The 24936-nt window shown below is 42.7% G+C and overlaps 1 protein-coding gene across 1 annotated transcript in view; it reads right to left on the reverse strand.

Annotated features, from left to right (window-relative positions):
- The window catches only part of tox3 (TOX high mobility group box family member 3), a 43065-nt gene that overhangs the window by 12391 nt on the left and 5738 nt on the right, over nt 1-24936 (reverse strand). The window contains exon 2 of the mRNA XM_030088216.1: nt 6588-6653. Coding sequence (XP_029944076.1) covers nt 6588-6653 — 66 coding nt within the window. The remainder of the gene's footprint in view (nt 1-6587; nt 6654-24936) is intronic.

The raw sequence follows: 24936 nt of genomic DNA on the forward strand, positions 1-24936 counted from the left end.
AAGTAAGTTCACAGTAATGCCTGTTCAGCAGCATGTGAATCAAAACACACACACACAGTGTGTGTGTGTGTGTGTGTTTGGAAGACTAATAAAACAAAATCTGTCATGAGTCATGGACAGAAAGTTCCAGGAGCAGATCAGAGACTGTTCATCATCGCAAGTCCTCATTCATCTTTTTCAACTTCCCCCCTCGGAGCGGGGTCAATGTCCACGCCGGCCTTCACATCTAATGTCCCAGCCTCATCTCCAACATATCACACACAGCAATCTGAAGACAATGGCACGAGAGCGTAATTCCTCTGGCAGAAAGGCTTCATTTTGCCTCGTCTACGGAGTCAGCCAGATACAGGCTGAAACGCTTCTGACCGCATTCATCCACATCGGCCCCAGCAGGGATGCTTTTGAGGAAGGAAGCATAAGTTACATTTTGGTGCTCTTGCTCAACCACGGTCATTATTTGCTGATGTAAGTATGTTTCCTGCGGTGCTTTATTGTGTAAGGTAAATCGGGGCATCTTATATAGGCCGCTGAAGCCCATATTTCTGGCGCACTGTGGCCTGAATTATAGAGCCAAGCTAGAGATTTGAGACAATGTCAAAGAGGAGGGCTGGCTGAGGTCAGCTCCACTTTGGAAGGAGAATGGTGCAAGCATGACTTTGACCTTTAAGTGAAACACAGACGTGTGCTTGGAGGGGAGGTGTGCTGTAGTTTGGAATCTGCTAAACGTAATGGAAAAACTGACGTGGTGGTGGAGGGGGTGGGGGGAGAAAGGCACAGCGAGATCAGTATCAGAGATGGAGCTTGAACATCAGCCTTCATTATTAATAACGATACAAATTAACATCTACGCCCGGGCCACTGGAGAAACATGGAGTCGGTGTGTCATGAGGGGTGGAGGGGAGGGTAGACGATGTCAGGTGTGTGTGTGTGTTTAGAAAAGGCCCCCTCCCTGGGGCGGAGGTGCCAGATTTTACTGGAACCCACAGAGTGTTACAGTGTCGCACACAGCCTGGTGTCATTTCACATAAAGCCAGTCTAATTCTGCACCAGGAGCAGCTTAGGGGGCGCTGATCGGAGATTAAGAGATGCACAATCCACTTTCTTCGCATCACCAGCCCGATTATCCATTTAAATTGTTTTGAAAGGCTCAGAGGAGCCAAGCGCAAAGCCAGATGCTGGCTTGGGATGTGCAGGCATGTACATGTTGAAGGGCTGGACAGTGGTGTGTGTTGGTTCTCAATGGGTTCGCTGGGGCCTCATACACCCAGCATGAGCATCCTGAGCAGGAGAAGGAAATCCATTTCTTCATGGAGTGAGAACGTTGTAATAAGTAGACCTGAATAACAAACCGGAAGTTTTAATTATTTGCCATCTGATGTTTCACAGGCTTTATGTCAACAAGATCCATTTTGTTCACAGGACATTCAGAATGCATTGATGAACATAAGTCCACAGATGTGAATAATTAACAAAAGCCTGAAGAAAAGTAATTGCTGTAATTGTACAGCAAAAAAATCTCAGCTCACCTCCAAAATGTAACGTTCATGTATTAAAGCCGAAAGACATTCGATTTTTGTTGCCAATTACATGTTCATCTCTCGAAACACTGCCCCAATCCACTTAACAGATGTGGAGATTTTTCACAGGATTAGTATAAATCTATTTGGTAAATGATCTGTGGAATCTTCCAGAGGTTGGTGACTGAAAACAATTAATATATGCATCATTTTTAACCTAAATCCATCCTTCTGTTGTAAAGACAGGCCACTAAACAGCACGTGTGTCAAACTCCTGGTGCTAACCGAGGTTTTATCCACATCGGAGTTAGAATATCCACACTTTTTATGGTTAATAACCCAATTATTATAGTTCTGCTGGTAAGAGAAAAAAAAAAAAAACAATCATGCAAGGCTTTGCTGCAAGCAGTTCTCACAAAACGGAGTGCATACAGACTATTGGTGTTTTATTAAGAATATATGAACCTTACTTTAGCTCTATATATAATAAATGTAACCTTTCCGCAGTGTTTACAACAAAAGAAACATAAAGGGAGGTGACTGGGATATGAATCACTGAATTCTCCCTTCCAGTGTTTTATCCCTGTGATGCCTTTGTGCTCTTTCAATATCGAGACGAGAAAAAGCTTTTCAGGCAATAGTCCCAGTCCTTCAATAAACGCAGTAATGCAATTCACAGATGCAATAACCAAGACTTGTTAAAGGCAGCAGCATGCAATTACTGCATATAATAGGCCTCAGAATCAATAGAGGCTGGATTGAGGATCCAGTTTCAAATATCTAGACAGGCAGAGTGCAGCTACTCAAATGACAACATCAACCAAGGCTCCCCTAATCAGCATTATTTCAAATTTGGATCATTTGTAGTCCATTTCTACATATTTATAGTTCATTACATGACTCTAATTTGATTGAGAGAGTAAAATGATCCATCTGAGTGGAACACAATCTCAGTGTACAGTATCTTTTTTCCTGAGGGAAGCAGTCAAGCTCTCCCTGCTAGTATGTATGCTTTACCCGGCAACACCAAGGTCATCTTATCTCATCCTCCTAAGTGCAGAAGGTAAATGATATAACAGCCGTCCAAACAGCAAAAGGCCCCGCTCTAGTAAATAGAACCGTTCTGCTTTTTGATGAATACATACTGCAAGCGATTTGAACACACAGTATGCATTGTGCAAACAAATAGCAGCGAGATGGAAGAGACCGTCTATTTAGCTTTAAGGCTCTTGCGGTAAACCAAACCATCTGTATATATGGTAACTCCTGAGGAAAGAAATAACCCTTGCTTACACATTCTAAGTTCGGTCACTCCCACCGCTGGGACGCACCTTCAAGAAAAAACACAAAACAGAGAGTGTGCCTTGTAAAATATCCCCATGGTTTGGCTGAAGACAATTGTAAACTAAATGTGGTGGTATGCAATCAAACTTTTCTGTGAAAGCTTCGTGGTTCATCAAAGAGCCCTTTAAAAAGAAACTTCTTTTCTGACTGCGACCACATCACAAGGCAAACTCAAAGTAGAATAAAGTCAGCAAGTAATAAATCTAATCTGAAGCCTGTCACACCACAGACTAATGTGCCACTGACCACAATTCCATGGTAAAACCAAAGGGTTGTCTTTTCCCTGCCTTTTTTCTTGTTTATTTTTTTAAGGAATTTTGATGAAAGGATAAAGCAGAGCTTGACATTAATTTTTAAAAACTGTGTGGAATTAATCAGGACTAAATAGGCTAAAGTGATAAAACGAAAAGTCTATCCAGCGTGACTGTTGCAGACCTACATGTAAGGACTAATCAAATCTAGAGAAGATTTTTGCAGATTGATCCCAAAAGGCATTACCAATAAAATATATTAATGCAAATATAGTGCAAGAAATTGCTATTTAGCATGAAAAAGTGGATCCTCCAGAGAATTAGCGACCGTGGTTTACTTTTGTCACTAAGATCAAATTTACAAAACAAAGTTTTGTTATGAAATGAAAACACGCAAACTCCATTGGAAACGCAAATATTCTGAAACACTGCAATGTGAATGTGCATTACTGCTGTACGAAATAGTTCTGCAAATGTGAGTAGATGGACAATAACGACAATGGCGACCTCCTGCGTGTCATGGCTCCCAGTACGTATCCCCCTGGAACTTGGTGGTTTTACAGTTGAGAGTCACTGGGAATAACAATCCAGCTGTGTCGTCTGTCACTGGAATGTCCGTGTTCTGGTCATTGTTAATGTTAATAGCGCATTGTTCTCTGAGAGTACATGCATGACACACACACACACACACACACACTCACACACTAGTGGCCCTACATGTTAACGACACCATCATCAGCGTTTCTACCATTTCCATAAATCAATTTCAAAGTGTTATTTTGTCAACACAAAACTCCTCTGAAACTAAAACTCAAAATCAATACGTTCTCCCTTCAGACGGGGAGTAAACAGAGCCTGAGAGGCTGAGGTAGGTTTTATGGCTGTGGTGTGTTGACCAGAGGGAGGACAGATCTCCGCCATCCCCCACTGACAAATACAGCCAAGTATGTGGTAATTAACCAAAAGTCTGTAGATCCAATACTTCCTTTCTCACAGTGGGTGGATGTGCGCAACATTAAAATTCGGCAAATGTCAACAACGACTGGGTGAAATTGGATAATAAAACTTTGTTGCATTGTAATTTCACTGTTGATCACACAGTAACTTCGAGTGTTTGATGGATGCATCCTGGGAAAAGTCCAGTCATCATTCCAGCAAAAATTTTTACTCAGCAGATAATCCATAAAGTCCCCAAGCTTCTGATCCAAGTTAGTGTGTCTCTTCACTAAATTAATGCACTTTGGTGACACTTGAAGAGATCCAGTTGGCTTTTGTACAACGGCTCAGATCATTGTTACATTTTTTAAAAATGAGACAATTGTTTATGCTGGAATAAGTTCAGATTTCAGGGCTACACAGATTACTAGCGTTTTTAATGCTTTAAGAAAATAAATCTCTGAAATTGCCTCGCACCGCATCATAAACAAGACAGTGTGAAACACTGCTGCTCAAAGTATGGAAACCTTTTAATTCCACTTAAACTCAGGTTACAGAAAACAATGGATTGGACACTCCATGGTTTGAAAAGAAAGAAAGGGAAAAAAAAACTAGACTCAAATCTTCTTCTCTCTTCTTCTTTCTTTCTAAACACAATACCATCTGTGCCCTAACACTGGAAACAGTTGTTCCTTTTGATAAAATGCAAATGAGCTGGGCTGTTTTTATCAAGGAGTGCTCCCCCCGCTCCGCCTTCGCTCGCTGCCACAGTGGGCCCTCACAGCTGGGGGCTGAACGCTCTCCAAGCAGCCTGTGTCGCCGTGGTCTCCCGCTTGTAGCGGGGCCTCCTTCCTGGATGCAGGAGGAGGAGGAGGGGGAAATTAGACTTCTTCCATAATACTCGATGGCTTCGTGACACCGGTACACTTCTGAGGTCGCGAGCTCCAGACTCTTCTGGGCTTCGGTGTCACGGCCGCATCGCCGCTGCCCCGGCCGACACCAACCAAAGCAACAAGGTTAACAATGACATCTATCTCAGCGTTTTTTGGAAGCCGGGTAATGATGCTTTTTGCTGCGGGTTTTAAAACCCGATCAATCCCTGGATGAGATTGGACCGTTTGAACCACAGAGGATGACGGGTATTTTTGGTGCACTTGTCTCTAATGACAGGGCAGCGGGAGTGGGCGGAGGGGGGAATCAAATGGGTAAATTTAGCACACAGTTACGAGTAGTACGGCTCGTGGAGGCAGTCTGATACCTCCGGAGCAAGAACCACTCTCCTGCTTTCTTTTAATGCGACAATGCAGTCGCAGTTATCCCGGCGGATTCACAGCCCGAGATTGCCGGTGACATTTCACTGTTCCGTAAGTGCGAGCAGATTGCGCGGCTCAGAGAGCGACACCGCCGCGGAATCTCTTTATACTCCTTCATCACATCTTTGAAAAGAGGCGGGAAAACAGGTGTTTGTAACCTCAGCGTTGTGATACATGGCTTCACCCCACACAGACAGTCAGACGACATTAGCGTCAGCTCCAGGAAGTTCACACATGACCAGAGAAAGTGAGCGAACATCGGCTTGTTTGGGTTTTAGGACAAAAGCGGACATTTCCAGGGAATAAAAATGTTGTTTCAGAATTATGCGAACACTGCTTTTAAAATACAAGGTTTCTGTTTCTGATGCCGTTTCTCCTGATTCATTCAAAGGCAGGAGTTTTTATTCATCCTGCTGAATTTAAAATGAGTACTGAGCTGCATGTCGCTACACATTTTGACCTCTGGTCTAAAATTAATTTCAAGGCGAGTATTTTTACATTTTCATTACCAATAATTGCAACAAACACAAATATGTCACAGTAACAAAACATAAGGACAAACAAAGGTAACAACCTTCATCTCTTTTCACAGCTCGTTTATTTATGGCATTTTTTGGGTCACAGTTTTTGTAAAAGAGACTAAAGTCCTCTTCCAAATAGTTTTATTTTACTTACATTCCACTGTATCATCACAACCATCAAGGTTAAAGGAGTTTTCTTCTGATTTACATCTGATTTCTTTCGCGGACTGGGTGTGGCGGATTGGCTCACTCGTCACTTGTCTCATGCTCATATTACTTTGTGAGTCTTGTGAGAATAACTCATTTCCATGTGAATCATAAATGCAGTTTTAATCATTTCTCTTGCTTTGATGAGCAGTTATCACCACTGTTACACTGTCTCTCGACACTTGGTCAAAAGAATCATTTAATTCATTTTAATTCTTGTTTTTTGATCATCTGGGAAAGACTCGGCATGTAAAAATGTGACTAATTAAACTAATCATTTTGATAGCACCCCCTATTTCCAAAACAAGGCATTTGAAATCACTTTTAATTAAAACAATCAAGTTTTCGGCAGCACTTCTTTTCATTTTTTTTCCCTCCACAAAAGTAAAGGTGTTTGCAATCAAGAAAAAGAGAAGCAATCACTTTAAGGTGCTTGGTTGCATTTGTATTTCTGCATTAAGTAGATTTCCTGTGGAAATTTGAATAAAGTGTACTCACGTCGCCAGCAGCCAGCAGGGCACCGTTGGCCTCGGCCATGTTCATGTAGTTGTTGTTATTCTGGAACTGCAAAGAGACACAGACACACACACACACACACACACACAATGAGCCCACTGGTGACCACATCACATCACGTCCAGTTGTTACTGGAGCTGCCCCCCTTTCAGAACAGACACCCGTCACTCAAACGGATCGCGGCTCTGGGCCGCGAATGTTTGCACACACGGGTTAACCTTTCCTCCACAACGCACCAGCGCATTCTGCCGCTCTGCCATTATTGTGACATGACGGGAGGCACGTGAGAGGCCCCGGCCGATTCAAACCGGGGTAATGAGAATCCGCTCGCGCTATTCAGCTCTTGCTGGATGGCAATTAAGGATATGTTTGCATCACAAAGCCAAGTATCAAGATGCAGTGGCAGGTTATTAACTTCAAATAACCTATGGGAGAGGAGTGATACCGAGTGGAAATAAGGTGGCGGAGGGTGTTTCTAATGTGGGTGGAGTGCGTTCTGAGTCAGCGGGAGCTGAGATCAACAATTTATTGTTTCGTCTGGTTCTGCCTTGTCCTTGCTGATGTGACTTCAAATCATTTAGGGTTCATCATTTTTGACTACACGAGTAAATGTGTTTAATAGCACCGTTCGGGCGTTAACATCAGATTAATAACCGCTTCCAACATTGACGCATCTGTCAGCGCCGCGCTGTAAAGACACATTAATGTTTAAGGGAGCTGATTAGCTATTAAAACCCTGTACTTTGGTAAGAAATAACATGTTTTCAAAACACGCACCCCGCCCCTCCCAACCCACACATAGCCTGCTGGCAAAATGGTAGCCACTTCCTTTCTTTGGAGACACAACCGCACTGACAGGTAGGAACAATGGGACATAGAATGAAGAATTATGGGCTAGCAGCTGGGCCCAGGAGCACAATGCACCTCTGTGTGTGAGTGAAGGCAGCGAGAAAACCCAGCCTACACAGCTTAGAGCAGAAAGGACCGCGGAGCGCTCGTGTCTTCACAAGGTTCCACTGAGAACACTTCTTTACCTATTTCCAACAAAGCTCGGCAGTAATCTCTTTTGTGTTTTTATTACAAAGTCACTCTCTTAAAACGCCATGAGTGAGGAAAAAAAACTCCAATAGATGGAAGAGAAAGAGAAAGAGAGAGAGAGAAGACTTCTTATCAGAGCAGAAGGCAAACAATAGTGAAAACAAATTAAGATCAGAGTGAACTGAGAAGTGCATTAATATATTTTCTGGTCCTTTGTGGGTTTTTTTTTTTTCTCCCATTCTCCTTTTCTTCTGAGTGGTTAGTATGCGAATGTAATTACCGAAAGAACTGCTGCTAATCAACTGCGAATGGTATCCATTAATTAGTCTATGCCCCGGAGAGGGAGTGGGGAGTCAGCGGCAATGTTAACAGTGTTACGCACCAGTGGGAAGCGGAGCCACCGGCTCCTGCTCGCTGTCGCTGAAGCAGGTGGTTTGAGCTGTCGGGGCCTCCGGTGCCATCTCACCTGGAGCTGTCCCACTAAACTATATCTGACTCCGGCGCTCGGGTTTACATGTTTGCACAAATGCTCACACAAAAGACCCCCCCCCACACACACACACGCACGCACGCACGCACGCACGCACGCACGCACACGGAGAGGCCCGCTGCCCGCCTGTGAGAAACAACTGTCAGTTGCCACATCCACCTGGCCGTGTGTAACGCGGGGACGCGACACGGCGAGGTTACGTCAGCCACTCGGCTGGTAATTAACCTTACGCCGAGGCTTATCTTGGAAGTGTTACTCCGTCCCTCCTTCTTCTTTTAGATAATAAATTGAAGTCTCAGAGATATCCCTCTCTATTCAAGCACCAGGAACATTGTTCTGATTGTGCGGGGAGATAGCGCTTCTCGCAGGGCTGTCTTCTCTTTCTTCTGGCCCTCTGTTTCTTTGGACTGAAATAACATTAAAAAAAAAAAAAAAAAAGGTAGATACTGACAACACAGATAGTTTGAGGAAATCCTACAAATGGAATGTTCGTGTGAACTCTTAATGCCTTTTTTAATGTATGCAGAAAAAAAGAAAAAACATTCACCAAGAAAATTTTTCTTCACATATTCGTATCATCAAACATTTGATCCACCGTGGCTGGCAGAGGAATCAAAGCAGCGCCATTTCCCCCAAATGTTTATTCTTTTCACTTGACGAGAAGAAATCATGATAGGAAAAGAAACAACTGAACAGTAAAACCCTTGATTAAGTGCAATAACATAAACGTGACAGCTGCAGAGGTGGCAGACTATATATAAAGAGTATTTCACTCGCCCATTTGGGCTTTTTATCGCCCATGAGTTGCACATCAATACACAGCAATACATTAAAGAGTGAAATATATCAGTAAGGCTGGAATTCAACCTAAATATACAACTTGGCATGAGACAATGTGAAGCTTGAGAGTTGGGAGGGAGCAACACTTTATCACAACTGCATTTGGCATCTTAGTATATCAATGCAATGTTTAGTAGCTAAGTATGTTCTGTCTCTGTAGGAAAGACTGGTTTTTGCTGGCATTTGTTGTCTTTCTGATTTTGCATTCATGCATTTTGATCTCAAATCCCTGACAGATGACTGCAGATGTTGTTGGTAAAACTTCTGACACATTCAGTACCAGATAAATCCTAAGTTGTTTAAAATCGATAGAACATTTTTAGAATTTTTCTGAATAATGCAGTCTAAATCATGTGGCGATCTTATTGAAACCATTTGTCTGACTCACTGTGATTTTCTTTTTCCGAAAGAGTTAGAAAGGCTTTTATAACCTGGGATGACAGCAGCATAAACTTCAACTGTAAAATGTGCTGCAGAGCCTCATTGTCAAAGGTTTAAATACATACAGGTCCCACCTGTCATGTCAGAGCGGCGTTCTTCTAAATTATCCCGATTTCATCCTGGTAACTGGAGGAGTGTACTTACACCTTCCACATGACGACAGTTATTTAAATCGTCTAAATCACGGAGCTTTCACAGGAATCAAATAAAACACGTCAGAGAGACTCGTGACTCTACTTACTTGAATCATTTCCAGCCTTTTGCTTCTTTAAGTGCAGATGCTTTTGTTGGCAGTTTCTTTTAAACTCCTTGCTGGGATTAATAGTTGCACACTTTAAACTTAATTACTTGCTATGTTACACATCACTTGCTAATGCAGATGACAACCTCACAAGTGTGTGTGTGTGTGTTTTCATAAATTGGGATGTGATGCGTTATTAAAACAAACATCACTCTCAGAGGTATGGCGGCGTTGCATACTGTAGGCAGGCACACTGATCTGAATCGCATTAGCTTCATTAGAGGAGAACTGCGATCGAGTTAAGTCCGAGTGCCAATTAGTGGCGTGAACATGTCCCTGGGCTTCTGCCTCTGTGAGTCATGTTTTATTGAGTTTCCAAGGCCCCTTTAAGAGCAGTTTCCGAATCTCCTCAGAGAACTGTGACTAACATCCCAAGAAATGTCCCCTGCCACCGGTATCAATCTTCACCATTAAAAGCTGCACCATGTCGGGGCCGAAGGGCCTCGGCGGACGACCGGAGCAGGGAAAGGAGATTGTTATTGTTATTCCCAATTCATTTCTTGGAGGAGGATGAGGAGGAGGAGGGGGCTGGGTGGAGGTGTGCTCGTGTTTGCGGCAGTGCCGATTGAGTCAAATGCCAGATGAAATTAAGTGTGATTGGAGGGACCGCGCAGCTGACGGTAAGGGACCGCGCTAAAATGGGTCAGCGCAGACAATGAAGGCTCTGTAATTAAAATGATGTGACGAGTTAGACGGGAGAGCCGCGGCTGCCGTGCAAGTGTCCGAGTGACCGTGTGTGCCGTGCGTGTGTGCACTTGCACGCAGAAGCTTTTCATGACGGAAGCAAGTAAACTGGAACATGAGAGATTTTTGAGGCTGTACATAAACACCTGAAACAAAACATAGTGGCCCAAAATGTCTTGTAAAACATCTCACCAAGCAAGCAATCAACCATGTTTTCACCCAATTCCAAAGAAATCAGTGCTGTACTTCATGTGCTATGCGTCCTCTGACTGAAGGGAGCTGTAGGGAAGCTAACAGAAAGGATTGCTTTAAAATAGCTTTGGGGTTGGAGGCTTTTATTAACGGAGTGAATTCACGGTTAAAAGTGCTCTGTAATATGAGCCGCGCTGAGAGGTAGACACGGCTACATGGTGGAGCAAACGCTGGGCACTCGGCGTTTTTATTCCTCCTCCTGCACCACCAGCACATTTCTTCAATAACTGTTTAACAGGAGAGAATTAAGAGCTTACATGGACCCTGATCCTGGCGTTGAAAAGACTCCGCTGTCTGCATGATCGCAGGCAGACAGAAAAAACCCAAGCAACCTTGCTACGAATGAGACGAATATGAATTTCAAGGTAGTTTTTTTTCTTTCCCGTAGATGTACAGTACAGCTTTTCCCTCTGCTCCAGATAATAACTCAAGATATTCTTTTGAATCATTGTGAATGTCTCTGTGATTTATCATCAGACACAACAGGTCCAATTGCAATTTAAAGAACAAAGAAAGCATGTTATTTTGTTGCTTTTTTTTTTTTTTTCCTGACTAAAGGTATTGTAATTTTGATGCTTGATTTTTTTTTTTTTTTTTTCAAATCCCAGTGCAGGAATATTTGTATGAAAGAATGTCTAGTGGGAAATAAGGTGTTTTACAGCTATTACAGCAAACAAAATTATTTCAACCTCAGGGTGAACACAATATTGCACCAACACGACCCCATCTCACCCTCAATATGATGGAGTAACCACACAGATCCTATCAGTAAACATGAACTGGACGACCAAGATCCACAGAATGCACGCCTGAAGAGCCTTTGATAGCACAGCTGCCGTCCCGGCACGCATACAAATGGACAGAGCGTAGCAGTCCATACGTTTGTTTTATCTCAACATCAAATACTGCTTTGTCAGTGGTGATTAAATGATAAAAGGAGAACCGGGAGAATTCAAGACGACATCCCGTTTGACCGTGACAAGGAACAAAATAAAAAGGAGTGCTTTCTGTTCAATGTGCGTGTTCACCCTGGCTTCGGCTGGACATTTCATTGGTGTTACGCTACGTAAAAAAAAAAAAGTCACAATATCGGTGCCGTCTGTCAACAGGTAACCAAATTGGACGCATTCTTGCTCCCCACAGAAAGCCACCCAACTAATTCAATCAGGAGCACGGAGCCTTTTCTCCAGAAACAAATCAACTGCTGACAAGTGATTTTACAGTTCGGCTTGAGCTCGGTAATCACAGCCTAGCATGTGTTCTCTGGAACATGACACTTGTGCTAATGTGTTCTCCAGTGGTCACCGTAAAAGACGGCGAAAACACTGCAGTAAAAACTCAACCTCCAATCCAGAGAAACCCGCTGTACTTTGCTCTATATTATTTTATGCAATTTCCCTTGACCGTTGGCCCACAGCCAAGTCTGCGCCCTCTCATTGAGCGAAACGGTGAATCAAAAGACCAGCACCTTTCCCTGTCTTGCCGTCCTGCCTGGACTCTGTTGTGCAGCCTCTGGGAAAGTTATCTCACGATTCCCAAGGTCCTCTCCATCAAATCTGTGCTCATTTACAACCCAATTCAGCATAAACACTCTGCAGCTGCCTCTCTGGTGATCACAAGGTCTATTCACGCCCAGCAGGCCGCCACACATGCAGTGCTGAGCTGACATATATAGATATATTTCCTCCTATGTGTGCAGCAGTCAATTTGTAAAGCGACTCCACAACGCAGCATGTCCACACAGTCCCGGCTCACAAGCTGCGTTCTGATCTGCAGGCCGAATCGATTGGTAATTCAGTTTAAAGCTAAAATCATTACTCCCCCAGCCCAGCACTGTCTTCCACTATTAGGACTGCGAGTCCTCAACTGCATAAGGTAGCACTGAAGGGAAGTTCACTGTAAGCATCTCACTCTCCCTTTGCCTCTCAGCGGTTGTGAAAACCACAGCAGTGCAGAGGCTCCGAGCGTGAGAAAAAAAAAAAAAAAAATCTTCTGTGGGATCTGAATCGAGCTGATGACACTGGGCTGTGATTATCTCTGCTCTCACACCACACAGACCTCTGCAGCCTCGGCCGGGGTCAGCTCAGCTTGCTTTGCTTTTGTAAACACGGGCCTGGAGAAAGAAAAAGGCTTTAAACAACTGCAGGTATATCAAACCTCCCACAAAAAGACCACATTTCCTGGACTGGCAGAGAATCAACTCCAGCAGTGAGTGGCCTCTGTTTAATGTTTGATGGGACGACATTAAACATCTTTTAGGACCGTTCACGTTTGGAGGCTTGTTGTCAATGAAACCTCCAAAATAGTGAGCGTGAGATTTTACAGATGCCGGGGCGACAGGAGCAAAGCCAGAAAGCACAGCCTCTGTACTTCAAATTACTCGACATGGTGGAGGAACATTGCGTTTTGGTCACAGTGCATGAAAGCAAGTTTGCATATCCAACCAAAATGACAAGCTTAACTATCAAAATAAAGGAAAAACTTACAAGCGATTTCACAGCTCAGCAAATATGCATTATGTTTTTTAAGCTTCCCAGTCATTATGGCAGCGGTGAAAGACGGCAAAAAAGGAAAACTATAGTTTGTGCGTTCAGCATATTCCTCGGGGCTAAATTTATATTCAGCACAGACTCTGTGTACAAGAGTGATAACATGGAGCCACAAACAGACCGGGGTGAAACAGCATTTGTAAGATCTTTGCATTTCTTTGAAAGTATTTGCGAATGAGATTAGTTGAGTATACTGCAATGCTTCATGCATTAGTTCAGCGGGGGAAAAGCTGTCAGTCAGAAAAGTAAACTTATGGACAACATTGCATTTGTTCTTGAAGTTAGGTTGCTTGAAAGCAGAAAGTATCGGGCACTGCAGTTGTGTTAAGCTTCCAGTGAGTGAGAGACAGAATGATGTAGGAAAAACACCGCCATGCAAATCGTGCTGTGAGGGTGTATGTAGGCACTGAGGTGCTTTACGACAAGTGCTAATCTCCATATCTGATCACAGCCATCACTAAAACACGCGCTGAGGACAAGCAGGTGATGAGCTTCAGTGTTTTTTTCACTGACAGATCCTTTTTAAACTACAGTATGTATCATTTGTCTTTGAAAGAAGTTTTAGGCATGAAGATGAATCCCCTGACAACCAGGAATAAATGTCAAATGACCCACAGCACAGTTGTTGAGATTTCAAGTCTGGACAAAATCTGTGCATTGGCTCACCAGACAAACATCGCTAATGCTAAGGGCTTACTGGCTCAGTCCACATGGCTAAAAATAAAACCACTCTTAGTTTGATGGATGGACACACTTAAAATTCTGAACATTGGAATGTTTACTTAAACATCTAAGACTTCTTTTTCATCCAGTTTTAACAATAAATGTTGCATTTATTGAATACAGTCGTGCATTAACACCCTAATTATGTAACAGGATCACAGCCATCGCCACTACGTTCGATAGCGAGGCCAAAACACACTGTGGTTTACCGTCGCTACTGTTTTTCTCTGAGGCCTAAGACTTGCAAATGCTGCCAAAACAAAGATGGTCCCCAGCATTTGTCATAATGGACCAATAGCCTGAGCTCAGCAGTCTCAATGCTATGCAGGTCAACATCCAACATCCCTTTTTTTTCTCTTCTCCTAGCTGTTGAGTCCGCTCTGTACTCTCAAGAGCAAATCCTAAAAGAAAGCGCAAGCTAAATGGGGTTCCATCTTTGATCTGGCGGGGTGCAAAGCCATTGGCCCACAGCCACAAAGGAGCTTAGGCGATGGAGAGGGCCTCCGAAACACGGTGTAGCTTTCTCACAATGGCTGCTGTTGCATGGACACGGAAGCTCTTGAGGAAGAAACATGAGAGAGGCTTGGCTTGCCAGTGTTGTCTTGCTTTTAGTGCTAAGCCATGTCTCAAGGCTGTTTACTCTCCACAGCTTTGATGCGCCTCCAACGGAAGATGGTATCAAGAGGTGTGGATTTTTAACCAAAGCTCGCTCTGCTCTGCTTGTCATTCTTCCACTTACAGAGGAGGCAGGCTGCTGCAGGGGTTAAAGACGCTAACAACTCAAAATTACATGGTGAAATGTCAGAGCGGAGACCAGCAGCTCGCAGCCACTGGATGCAGGTTTGTTTGGTTGGTGGCACTAATGGTGATGGTTGTGATTCTTCCCTGGGTTTGTCGGAAGGCTGTGAGCCCTGGGACTTGGGAGTCGCATAAAGCTCTATTGAATGCTGCTGGGAGAGGAGTCCTCTCTTATTGCTAGGCCAGCACAAATGCATTTTTCTATGCCCCGTGTGGCTAATACACTCATTATAAATGGCTCTGGGAATGTGGAAAAGTCCAGGTCTTTCAGGTGGACACAAAACAGCACACTCTTTCTTATCTAGAGCAATACATTTGATGGCTGGGAATAAAAACAATAGGTTTTGTTTCAAATTCATAGAGGGTGCCAGTGAAGGCCAGGAACAACATCAGAATGGAGATATTCAATCCTGCGCAAACTGTACTGTGTTGTGATGAGCTCAGGATGACTGGATATGAGGCTTATGAACTTCTGACTTCAAAGATTCTACACAGAGCCAACTGACTGGACAGTTTGTCCAGGTTTCTTATTCTTTCACTTTTTTTTTTTTTCCTAATCAGACTCAAACTGCCCCAGAACGGATTCAAAAATCATCCTCACGTGCACAGAGACAATACTTCTCAAAGTTGGGTGTGCAACCTGTGTCTTTTCTGTTATTCTAACCAAAAGACCACAGTAAGCACAAACCAGCCAGTTGTTCAATCTCTATAAATCTGAAAAAGCACAAACTGCTGAGCGGTGACTCATATATCAGTCTATTATATACTACAGGGCTGACTGTATTAAACAAATGGCTAGGCCTGCAGCTGGAAAAGAGAGGCAATATAGAGAGAGCAGAGGTTATTGTCTAATTTAAATCTTGGCTGCATTCCCAGAACTGTACCACATTCCAATTTGTGGCTGTGTTGCTTGGCGCTACTGACAGAGGTCCGGCTGCAAATACTCTCGGGCTCCTCTCCAGAAATGTGTCTCCAAACTGACAATCAACAAGTTGGCAGGGATTAACGGAATGACGAGGGCAAATTAGGTGAAATAATGAAAATGCAGAGATACGCTTTCTTTTTTCTTTTTTGCTTTGTGCACATGCTTTCCCCCCCTCCTTCCATGGTTGCAATAATGCATCTATAATCATTAAGACTTGATGGGCAACAACACAGGCTCATAAAGAAAGCCAGTACATTGCTTCTGTAATGTCTTTGGGTCCCATAATGAAACAGCAGCTGGAAAAGACATCTGCGAACACATAGTAGTTACAGTATGGTTGAGTGAGCTCTTAGAAGCAATTAGCTGTTTCAAGCATTTTCTCCTTGGCATACTATTGTCCGTTCATCTGCTAGATTGACAGCACACCAGGACATCATTAGCAAACTTGACAGCTGTTGAGTCGCACACATTGTTTTTCTTGTGACAGCCACCATCAGGCTAAGTGCTTCACTAGTGTTTTTAACAGTATTTAAACTCAAAATGTCACTTTAACATTTCCCACTTCAAAAGCAGCGTGAGATTAAGATACCAAGCTTTGAATAATTACAAACACTAAGCTTCAACTTTGATTCCATATCATCGCGCTGACATTTAAAGAGATTCAGAACAAAGACACATTACACATCTTTTAGTTGGAAACCAAAAATTATTCTATTCCTCTGTGAAAAAGAAAAAAAAAGAAAAGGAAATGACAGGTTGGAGATCAAAGGGCCATAAAAAAAAAAAAACCTGGAGGTCTGCTGAGTGTGAAGCATTACTTCCTTTTTTCTGAAGAGTACAGGCTGAGCTGGGAAAGTGTTCACATATGGCAGAATTGTAGAAAACCTCCATGCAAAAACCCTCTTCTCTTTGATGACACTTGACTGATGACAGCCAATCAAACGAGACTATTCCCAAAGTACATTTTCCCATTGACACCATCAGGCTGTGTGCTTCTATTTGTCACTCAAATGTTTCCTTCGCATGCACAGTGCAGCTTCGTAAAATTATTCTTTGCATTGTATCTGTACATATCCTCCTTCAAAGCTCTAAAAATGTGTTGCTTTGGCCACAGTTTCCCCCACAAGTATCTTTTATCCAATTTCTCCAAAGCAGGCATCTTAAAAAAAAAAAAAAAAAAAAAAAAAAAAAAAGGGGGGGGGGGGGGTCACTGACATTTTCTGTATTTGAGACTTGACCTCTATTTTAGGTTCATGCTGTGAGTTTCTTCACCAAAATAAATGAGCGTAGGGTACAGCCAGCTCTGTGCCTTCCTGTGCACATGTTCTCCCATCACTCTTCATTTGTCTTCATTAGGCTTGTTTGACCTGCTTCTCCACGTCTCTGCCAGAATATATATAAAGTCCCAAGAGAGCATCAGGATTTGAAATATATTGTGAATACGTTTTTTTTTTTACATGAAAAAGTGTCGTCAGTCACTCGACGATCACTTAAAATGGCAAAAACATGTTTTTCCATGTCAGTCTGGTGCATTCACTCAACAAATGTTACACAGCAATCAAGTTAATCAATACATGAGTACACCTTATAATGAGGAAATCAGTGTGTTCAACAGGGGGCGCCCTGCTGTAAAACACTGACTGCAGCTTGGAGGAGGAGGAAGGAACAGAAGTCCCACTGTCAACTTGTCATCGGCTAATTTACCTGGAGCCAGAGGGGGAGATTCACTGGACACATAGGGAGAGTTAATCTCTTCATTCATCTTTGCTAAAGAGATCGACCCAATTAACTCACCACACTGACTGACAGCCCTTGTGTTTGCTTTTCTCTCCCTCCACTTTTTTTTTCCCTCCCCCCTTCGTCCTAAATCAGGAGTGAGGCAGTTTATGCTGGCTCCGGCTGAGGGCCTCGGAAATTATTCGAGAGTACTGTACAACAGTGAAATAATCATGATGTCTTTATTCAAATCTGTCGAGTCTGAAATATTCACCACTGCAATTTGCTGTGACTGATTAGCCAATGGAAAGGTTGCTTGGGGATAGCTCTCCAGAGCTCTGTAATTGAGCGGATTTGACTTGGGAGAGGGGTTTTTTTTTTTCGACTGATAACTACACGCATTCCATTTTTTAATATACTTTTCCCTTTTTAGACTTTCCTAAGAGCCAAAGTACATCAGAAATATGAGGCTTGCAGAAAGAGCCGTATGTAGGACAATTTTTTTTTTTTTTTTTTTTTTTTTAATTCCAATTGACGTTCCCTGCAAAATATGATTGCACATCGTGTTTCATGTGATCGCTTGGTCCTCGGGGGCTGGCTGCAGCCCAGAGACCAGTTGGTGCAGAAAGTGTCAGAGCTGAAAGATCAGGGATGACACATGCCCTGGGGACTGCTACTGTAGCCATCCCATAATACACACTATAAAGAAAAAAAAAAACCTCAACGTTCTCCTGCTGCTAGTTTACCGTATGAGGACTGCAGAATCCGACGTAGGTGTGGTTCAGTCTTGGAAAGAGTTAGTGGGCCAACCAAAGCAACTCATTATCCGAAAAGCTCCTTGGTTTTGTACTTAAACAGATAGTATGCAATAACCGAAATAAGAAATAACACACTCTCCTCTTTACGAGTGAAAGTTAAACTCGGAGGCAATTAAATGCATCATTGCGCAATGCAATCCACTCAGGGGTTTTGCTGAAACAGCCTTGCTTTTGTGCGGTATTAGCAGGGGCTTGTGATGGCTAATGTTTGCTGATATCAGGGAGGCTTGACTCTTCAATTCTGCTGACCTTTCACTTGATTTTGACATTTGGCATTAGGTAGGTCTGCAACATTTCCATAAGAATTTCCACTGAATTATCAGTGATTACTGCTTTTCTTTTACGCTTTCTCTTTGACCTGTGAGGTTGTTTTGTATCAACTGACAAGTGATGGCCTGTTACATTATATAACGCAGCCGACTTGTACATGTTAGGTACTGCAAAGCTTTAAAAAAAAGAATGAAAAACAGCGCAATGAAAGGGTAAGCCATCAAATATTGTCTAATAATGAGGCGTTTCATTCTAATCCTGTACGGGTAATTATGAGATTAATATGTCAATCCTGGTTTTGGCAGGTTGTGCAGCCAGGAGGGGCTATATTTACAACAACCCTGGTGTGACAATGCAACTGAGAACAGCTTTCTTTCACATTAAATCTCATTTATTTTGTACGGGGTGGGGATTCAAACAAAAGAAAGATGCTGTTATTCTTTTCCAAAACACACCACTAATGCTCGGGGGCATGATTTGTCATTGTTATTCAGTGCTCGCTCACCTACACTTAAAACATGATCCTTCTGGATTTTAATTAAGCACCAAGGTACCTCCCAGGGGGTTCTGGCTTGGCAAAGGAAACTACTTTGATTTATGTACTACTTTGTTGTTCCTGCTTGAAGCTTGCCTGTTATGAGAGACTGTGGTGATGAATGAAAGAAGCAGGCAATTATTCTTATTTGTTAATTAGTTCCTGTTGGGGATGCATTCTTCTAAAAACACCAACGCTGTCCAATAGCTGAACACCAAGTCGTCCCTGTTACATCTCAACTGTGTCAACAACTATGTTAGGACAGGGGTGAATTGGGCATCTTTCCTTAAGCTGGGTACGTGTTTCTACACGTCCAGCAAAATTTGGTGGAAAATCGCTGCCACTAAATCAAGTAAAGCTGATAGGAATTTGCCTCTGTGCAAGTGTCAAGTAAGCCAGCAGGATAATGCAGCAATTTACATGCACCCCCCCCCCCCCCTCCCCCCTGCTCTGCCCCCTCCACTCACATCGCACCAAAATAGCACAGATCAGCAAAAATACTTATTTGCAGAACACCATGGAAAATGCTATTTCAACAGCGGCGGCATTCAAACTGAATTTACTGGCTGTTAAGTCAGTAATTAACAGCAAACAGTGGAGCAGCTAAAGAGACTTTCATGCTCAGAAGTGTACATATTTGTCAATTATGGCCATGCCTCGCTCTCAGACTGATGGTTTCAACATGACCATACACTTTAGTTTTCCATTCATGAGGGAACCGTAGTGTTTGGTTTTATGCGTTAATGCACGAGGCAAAATAATAAACCACCCAAATTGTTGGTACAAGGACTGAAGCTATTATTGGTTAAATGTTGAACCGTGGTCAAATTTCCATTGGTTAGAATTACTGTTTCAGATTTATGTTATCATTAAAACTGTGTGTGTTTACCATGCTTTGAATAACGTGGGGTAAACATAGCTGAGTCTCATCAAACTGAGCAGCAGACACCGTATGCTACATGGATTTGTTTTCGGTCAGTGAAAACATGGTGAAGACGGAGCTCTGCAAATCTCTGTCTCTTCTATGAAGACTAAATCTGACGTGTTGAAGTTTTATTTTTACAGAAGAGCAGAGGAAAACTTGGCTGTAGAAAACCGCAGTTATCGAGGCGGCACCTCCTGTACCAGGAAGTTACATTCCCAGCATCATTACTTTATTTTCACAAAGCCCATACCCTCTTATTGTTCAATACCAAATGCGTAAAAAATAAAAAAATATTTATTTGTTGAAGGTTTTGGGTTGAGGCTAGTTAAACAGGTGTGATAACACTGGCTGAAACTGGCTTCCTGTCTGACTGGCTTGTTCTGTGAGAGAAAAGGCTGTGGAAGCGTCACAACACTGCCACCTGATGGCAAGCAGTATAATCACTTCCGGGTAAAAGCAGCTGGATTTTATTAAGCCTAATGTGTGATGGAGATCTCACCTCTCTTAGTGCATGAATGTATATATGGCGAGGTTTTCTTTTGTTTTATTTATAGTCATATGCTTACAGCATCAACATATAACCAGCCATACTGAGTTGTAGCTCTGGGATGTGATACGTCTCACATGAGCAATTTTTTTATGCCATCTTTCTCATATGAAGCCTGACACAAGCAACACTGTTTACACATGGTGTGTACCATTATGAAGACAGTACACTCAATCAAAGTGAGTCGACCTGTTCAACAACTCAGTGGTGTAACAGTCGAATACTGAGTTCAAACAATCCCTAATGTTCGAATCTTCCAAAGTGATGAAAAGGTGCAATCATACAACACAGTTTGATTGAAGAGGGGAAACTTTGTTCACTCTCTTTGGTCATTTAAGTGCGAGTGTTGGAGCCTCTGGGGGGTTGTACCATTCCTCTGGCCTGCTGTGCCACATAACCACACATGCAAATGAAAGCAGGAGCCAGAACGATGAAGACACGGCTCTTGACGAGACTTGAAAGCGAAGACGGGCAGCCACCTCTGTGACACAAGCACGGGTTCAGAGAGAGACCTTGTGCGAGCGCTCGTCTCCTGGACGCGTATCAGAAGCTAATGGAGTCGGGGAACTACAGGGGTGCTGTGGGATCACTACGATTAGCTCGTGGAACTGCTGAAGGTCACCACTGCTGAGCTGAGCAGCCACAAGCCTTCATAAAACCATGCAGCGTGTCATTATTTTCAAAGTGTTTCATTATGGACGGTTAACCTTGGCTAACTCCAACCTAACACTTTAATCAGCTGCCTGTAATGTCTTTGAAACAGTGTAATCATTCAGTTTCTCTTCTTGTTTATCAGCAGGAGGAGGAGAGAAAAAGGTTCTCAAGCTTATTTAAGATAAAATAAGGAGTATGAACCCTTTCCCAAGGGTGTGCAGGTATTTGAAGAGTTACAGTGTGAATAACAACCTCTAAAGATGTGAAAGTAGATCATTTTCCTGGGAAGAAATGTCATTTGAAAGAATCCACTGTGGGAAGGCGTGCCAACGCAGAGGCCACAAAGACCTTGTTTCTACTTTTGCTGTCCCACAATATGACCACATATGAGAGTAAGCAAGCCAGCACACACACGTACACACTCGCACACACACACTCACACTATCATAAACAACGACAAGCTGTGAATGAGCCTCAGCTTCAACTTCTGAAACTATCAGAAGTCCGCTCAAAAATGTTGCACACACCACATTCGTGGTTCCAGTCGCCGTTTCGGGGAATGAACCCTAATCGTGTGGCTGAAGTTTTCACTGAGGCCGTGTCCATTGTTCCCCTTTGATCATGTAGCCGAATAAATACGATATGGCTTCATGAATGCTGCATGACTTTCATCGAATCTCAAAGCCGTGATAGATCAGGACGGTGCTGAGAGGCTGTGCTCATTCAAATGAAGACCACTGATGGGCAATTACAGCCAAAAAGCATGATGTAACGACCGTGAGTCAGATGCAGTGGAGCTTTTTTTCCCCCCCTTTTAATACAGAACACCCCTCATTTGTCTTCCCCACCATACCCAGTCCTGACAACTGAAGCAACACTGACCTTGCTATGACTAAGTTTCAGCAATAATAACAGAAAATGTCTCGGTTAAAGTTAAGGGGGAACATTATGATCTTAGATTAGAGAGAATCTTAATGGTGGGAAATGATACAAGAGATAAAGCCGAGACTGAAAATGACAGAATGATGAATAAAAACTACAAGAGCAAAAAAAAAAAAAAAAAATTAAGTAATTGGTATTAAATTTACATCCTCTTGTTTTACAAGATAGAAACAAAGACTTTTCTTACAAACCTGCAGCATTAAAGGGCAAACACATAGAGGAGAACAGCTGTTTCATTTCCCCTCTGGGACTTCACCAGCAGAACAATACGCCATCAGTGTTTTGTATTGAAATCCTGATCTCATTCAAACTGAACAATTATGGCAAAATAACACACAGCACTTGTGTCAGAGAAATCTTATCAGCTTAGTGCATGTATATAAAAGATCCAATCAAACTGCTGCAGGGGGAGATGGCAGTTTTCCAATTCTGGGAGACTATTAAAGCTCGTTTAGAGGGTGAAGTAGGTTTATAGGCTGCTGGATTACGGCTGTGGTTGTTACTGTTTGGATCGACATTATCCAACTGCCACACTCTATATGTTTTCGAGGGAGAAGCTGACAGACACAAGAAATGCAGACTGGAGACAAGCGCTGACCAAGGCCGTTATCTTATTTTTGTGAAAAATCGGTTTTACAGTGCACGATTCGCTGTGTGATAAACAGGTTCTGTTTAAAGTTCCTTGAACCCGGCGGCAGTTTGCTCCAGCATCTATTTATCCATTCAAATAAAAGTTTTATTTGCCCGCATTATTTAAGCTCTTTGTCCAACGGGTCTGAGGGATATTTGCACACCTGCTGCTATTGTCAGACCTTTTAGTGCAACCTGGTAACACACTGCATTATGGGAATGTGTGATGTAGGAGGAGGGGCAGGGGGGGGATTAATCACAATGTGTAACACTGCACACCTGCAACACACTGTGCTTCAATGAGAAAGAAATTCATGCCGAGCCTCACGCAAGTGTGAGCGTCGGCACAGTGAGTAATGCTTCTCTGCTTCAGTTTCAGCGTTCACAGCTAAATTGGGATATTGAAAGAAATCGTTTTTTGGTTGACAAAACTAATTTACGCCTTTCAGGAATAACATCTCAATTTGGACACGATGCCATTTTTGCATTTACCAAACTGGAGGCTTGCTCAGGAGTAAATAGTGAGAACGGCTGGAGGAAACAGGTCTAATATAAAGATAGTAGAAATGTATTTGACTGCTCCTGCAGAGAAAATATTACACATAACTGGGTGAGATGGAGGACATTCGTCAGTGGGCTGCACTCTTTGAAAAGCGCCAAGGGCTTTAAGTCAGGCGAGTTGAAAGGAAAACAGCAGAATGTTTTGATACAGTCTGTGAGCCCATTAAGAGAATTGGACATTAGATCTATGAAACACGGAATAGCTGTCTCTCTGGAAAGCTTTAAAAATGAATGTGTCTTAACAGCGAGGCTAACCACTAAAGGGACACAACACTTATTGAATCAGCCAACCAGAAGTGATTGACTGGTCCTTTTGAAAACTGCTTAATTCACAGTAAAAGCAGCTTTCTGGGGCGCAGGGAGTTTCCCCCCGCCTCCTTTCAATAAGTCAGCAAGGTTGAGGCTGTCATAGATGTAGTGAGCCAAAACCAGATTAAAACAGTTGATCACAGTGGAAAAAATATCTCTTGTGGGGACTAAAATAGGGAGAGTAGAAGAGAAGGCTCCTCCGGAATGACTTGTAGAGGTTATGGTGTTCACTTCTGACCTCGAAAGATAAACTGACCTACACAGCAGATTGACTATGTGTCATTTTCACTGACATATATACTGCTCAGCAGAACTCTCGTGAGCCAAGTGCTTTCGGTACTTGAGTTAAGTAGTCTCTCAGTCAAATCCTAAAACTAAACCCCAACCGCCTCCTGCTGACCTGCACAATGTCATCTTTTCTTTCTTTGCAGAGCGCGGCAGATAAGGCTAACAACTGTCTCGTAGATTGTCTTTGTGTGGATCTATGACTTATGGATGTTTGTGAAGTGGGCTTAGCTTTTTTGTGCCTTCACAGCTCGCCTCGCAAAAGAAAAAAAACAACACTTGACTTGAAAATGTGTTTGTTTCGCAGCTGAAGGGCATGTGGACAGCTGTTTAATTCAATATGTGTTTTTGTGAGTTCAGCATTGGAATTATTATTGTGTCATGGCTCATTTGCACTACAATGAAGCATCAAATAATTAGATATTTTGCTTGGAAATAATGGAAGCAGGAGACAGTTTGCATTTGCACAATGCAGCATGTCTGAACGCTCTGCCTCACTCCCTGCTTTGGCTGTAATGATCAGAAATCATATATAAAAGAGATCAAAATGAGAAACGATGTTCATCCACAGAGCAAGCATATAACAAGATAAGATTCTGAGCAACAGAACAGGCAAAAAAAAACTCTCCTATTTCATGACTTTGAATGTCAACATAAACTATTTTTCCTCAGGTACTTAGGGGGTTTGATGGATGGTGCAGTGATGCTGCGTACATGATAACAAATGTGACTCCCTTGTGCATCTGTCCTCTTTGTACCACTGAAAGAGATGTTTTCTGAAACAGTCGTTTCGCTACAAATAGTTTAGAAAGAAAATGCTGTTTTAGTCGAGCGCAGACAAACACCGCCAGGGTTAATCCCGGAGGAAAAACATCATATTGTGTATCAATATAATGACATCCAGCATGCAGCATGGATTATCCTACCGGTTCTTCAGTGAACTCCTTATTTGTTACTGGTCATTAGATCATGTGCTGATGGAAAACCAGTTCACCAAGATAGTATGTGTATAGGCTAGCTTAGATTATCATTATTATTTTTTTTCAGTAAATCTGGTTTTCAAGATGGTGATCAATTCCAAATAGAGCTTCTCAAGGC

The sequence above is a fragment of the Salarias fasciatus genome, chromosome 1 (assembly GCF_902148845.1).
Source record: "Salarias fasciatus chromosome 1, fSalaFa1.1, whole genome shotgun sequence".
Classification (NCBI taxonomy): Eukaryota; Metazoa; Chordata; class Actinopteri; order Blenniiformes; family Blenniidae; genus Salarias; species Salarias fasciatus.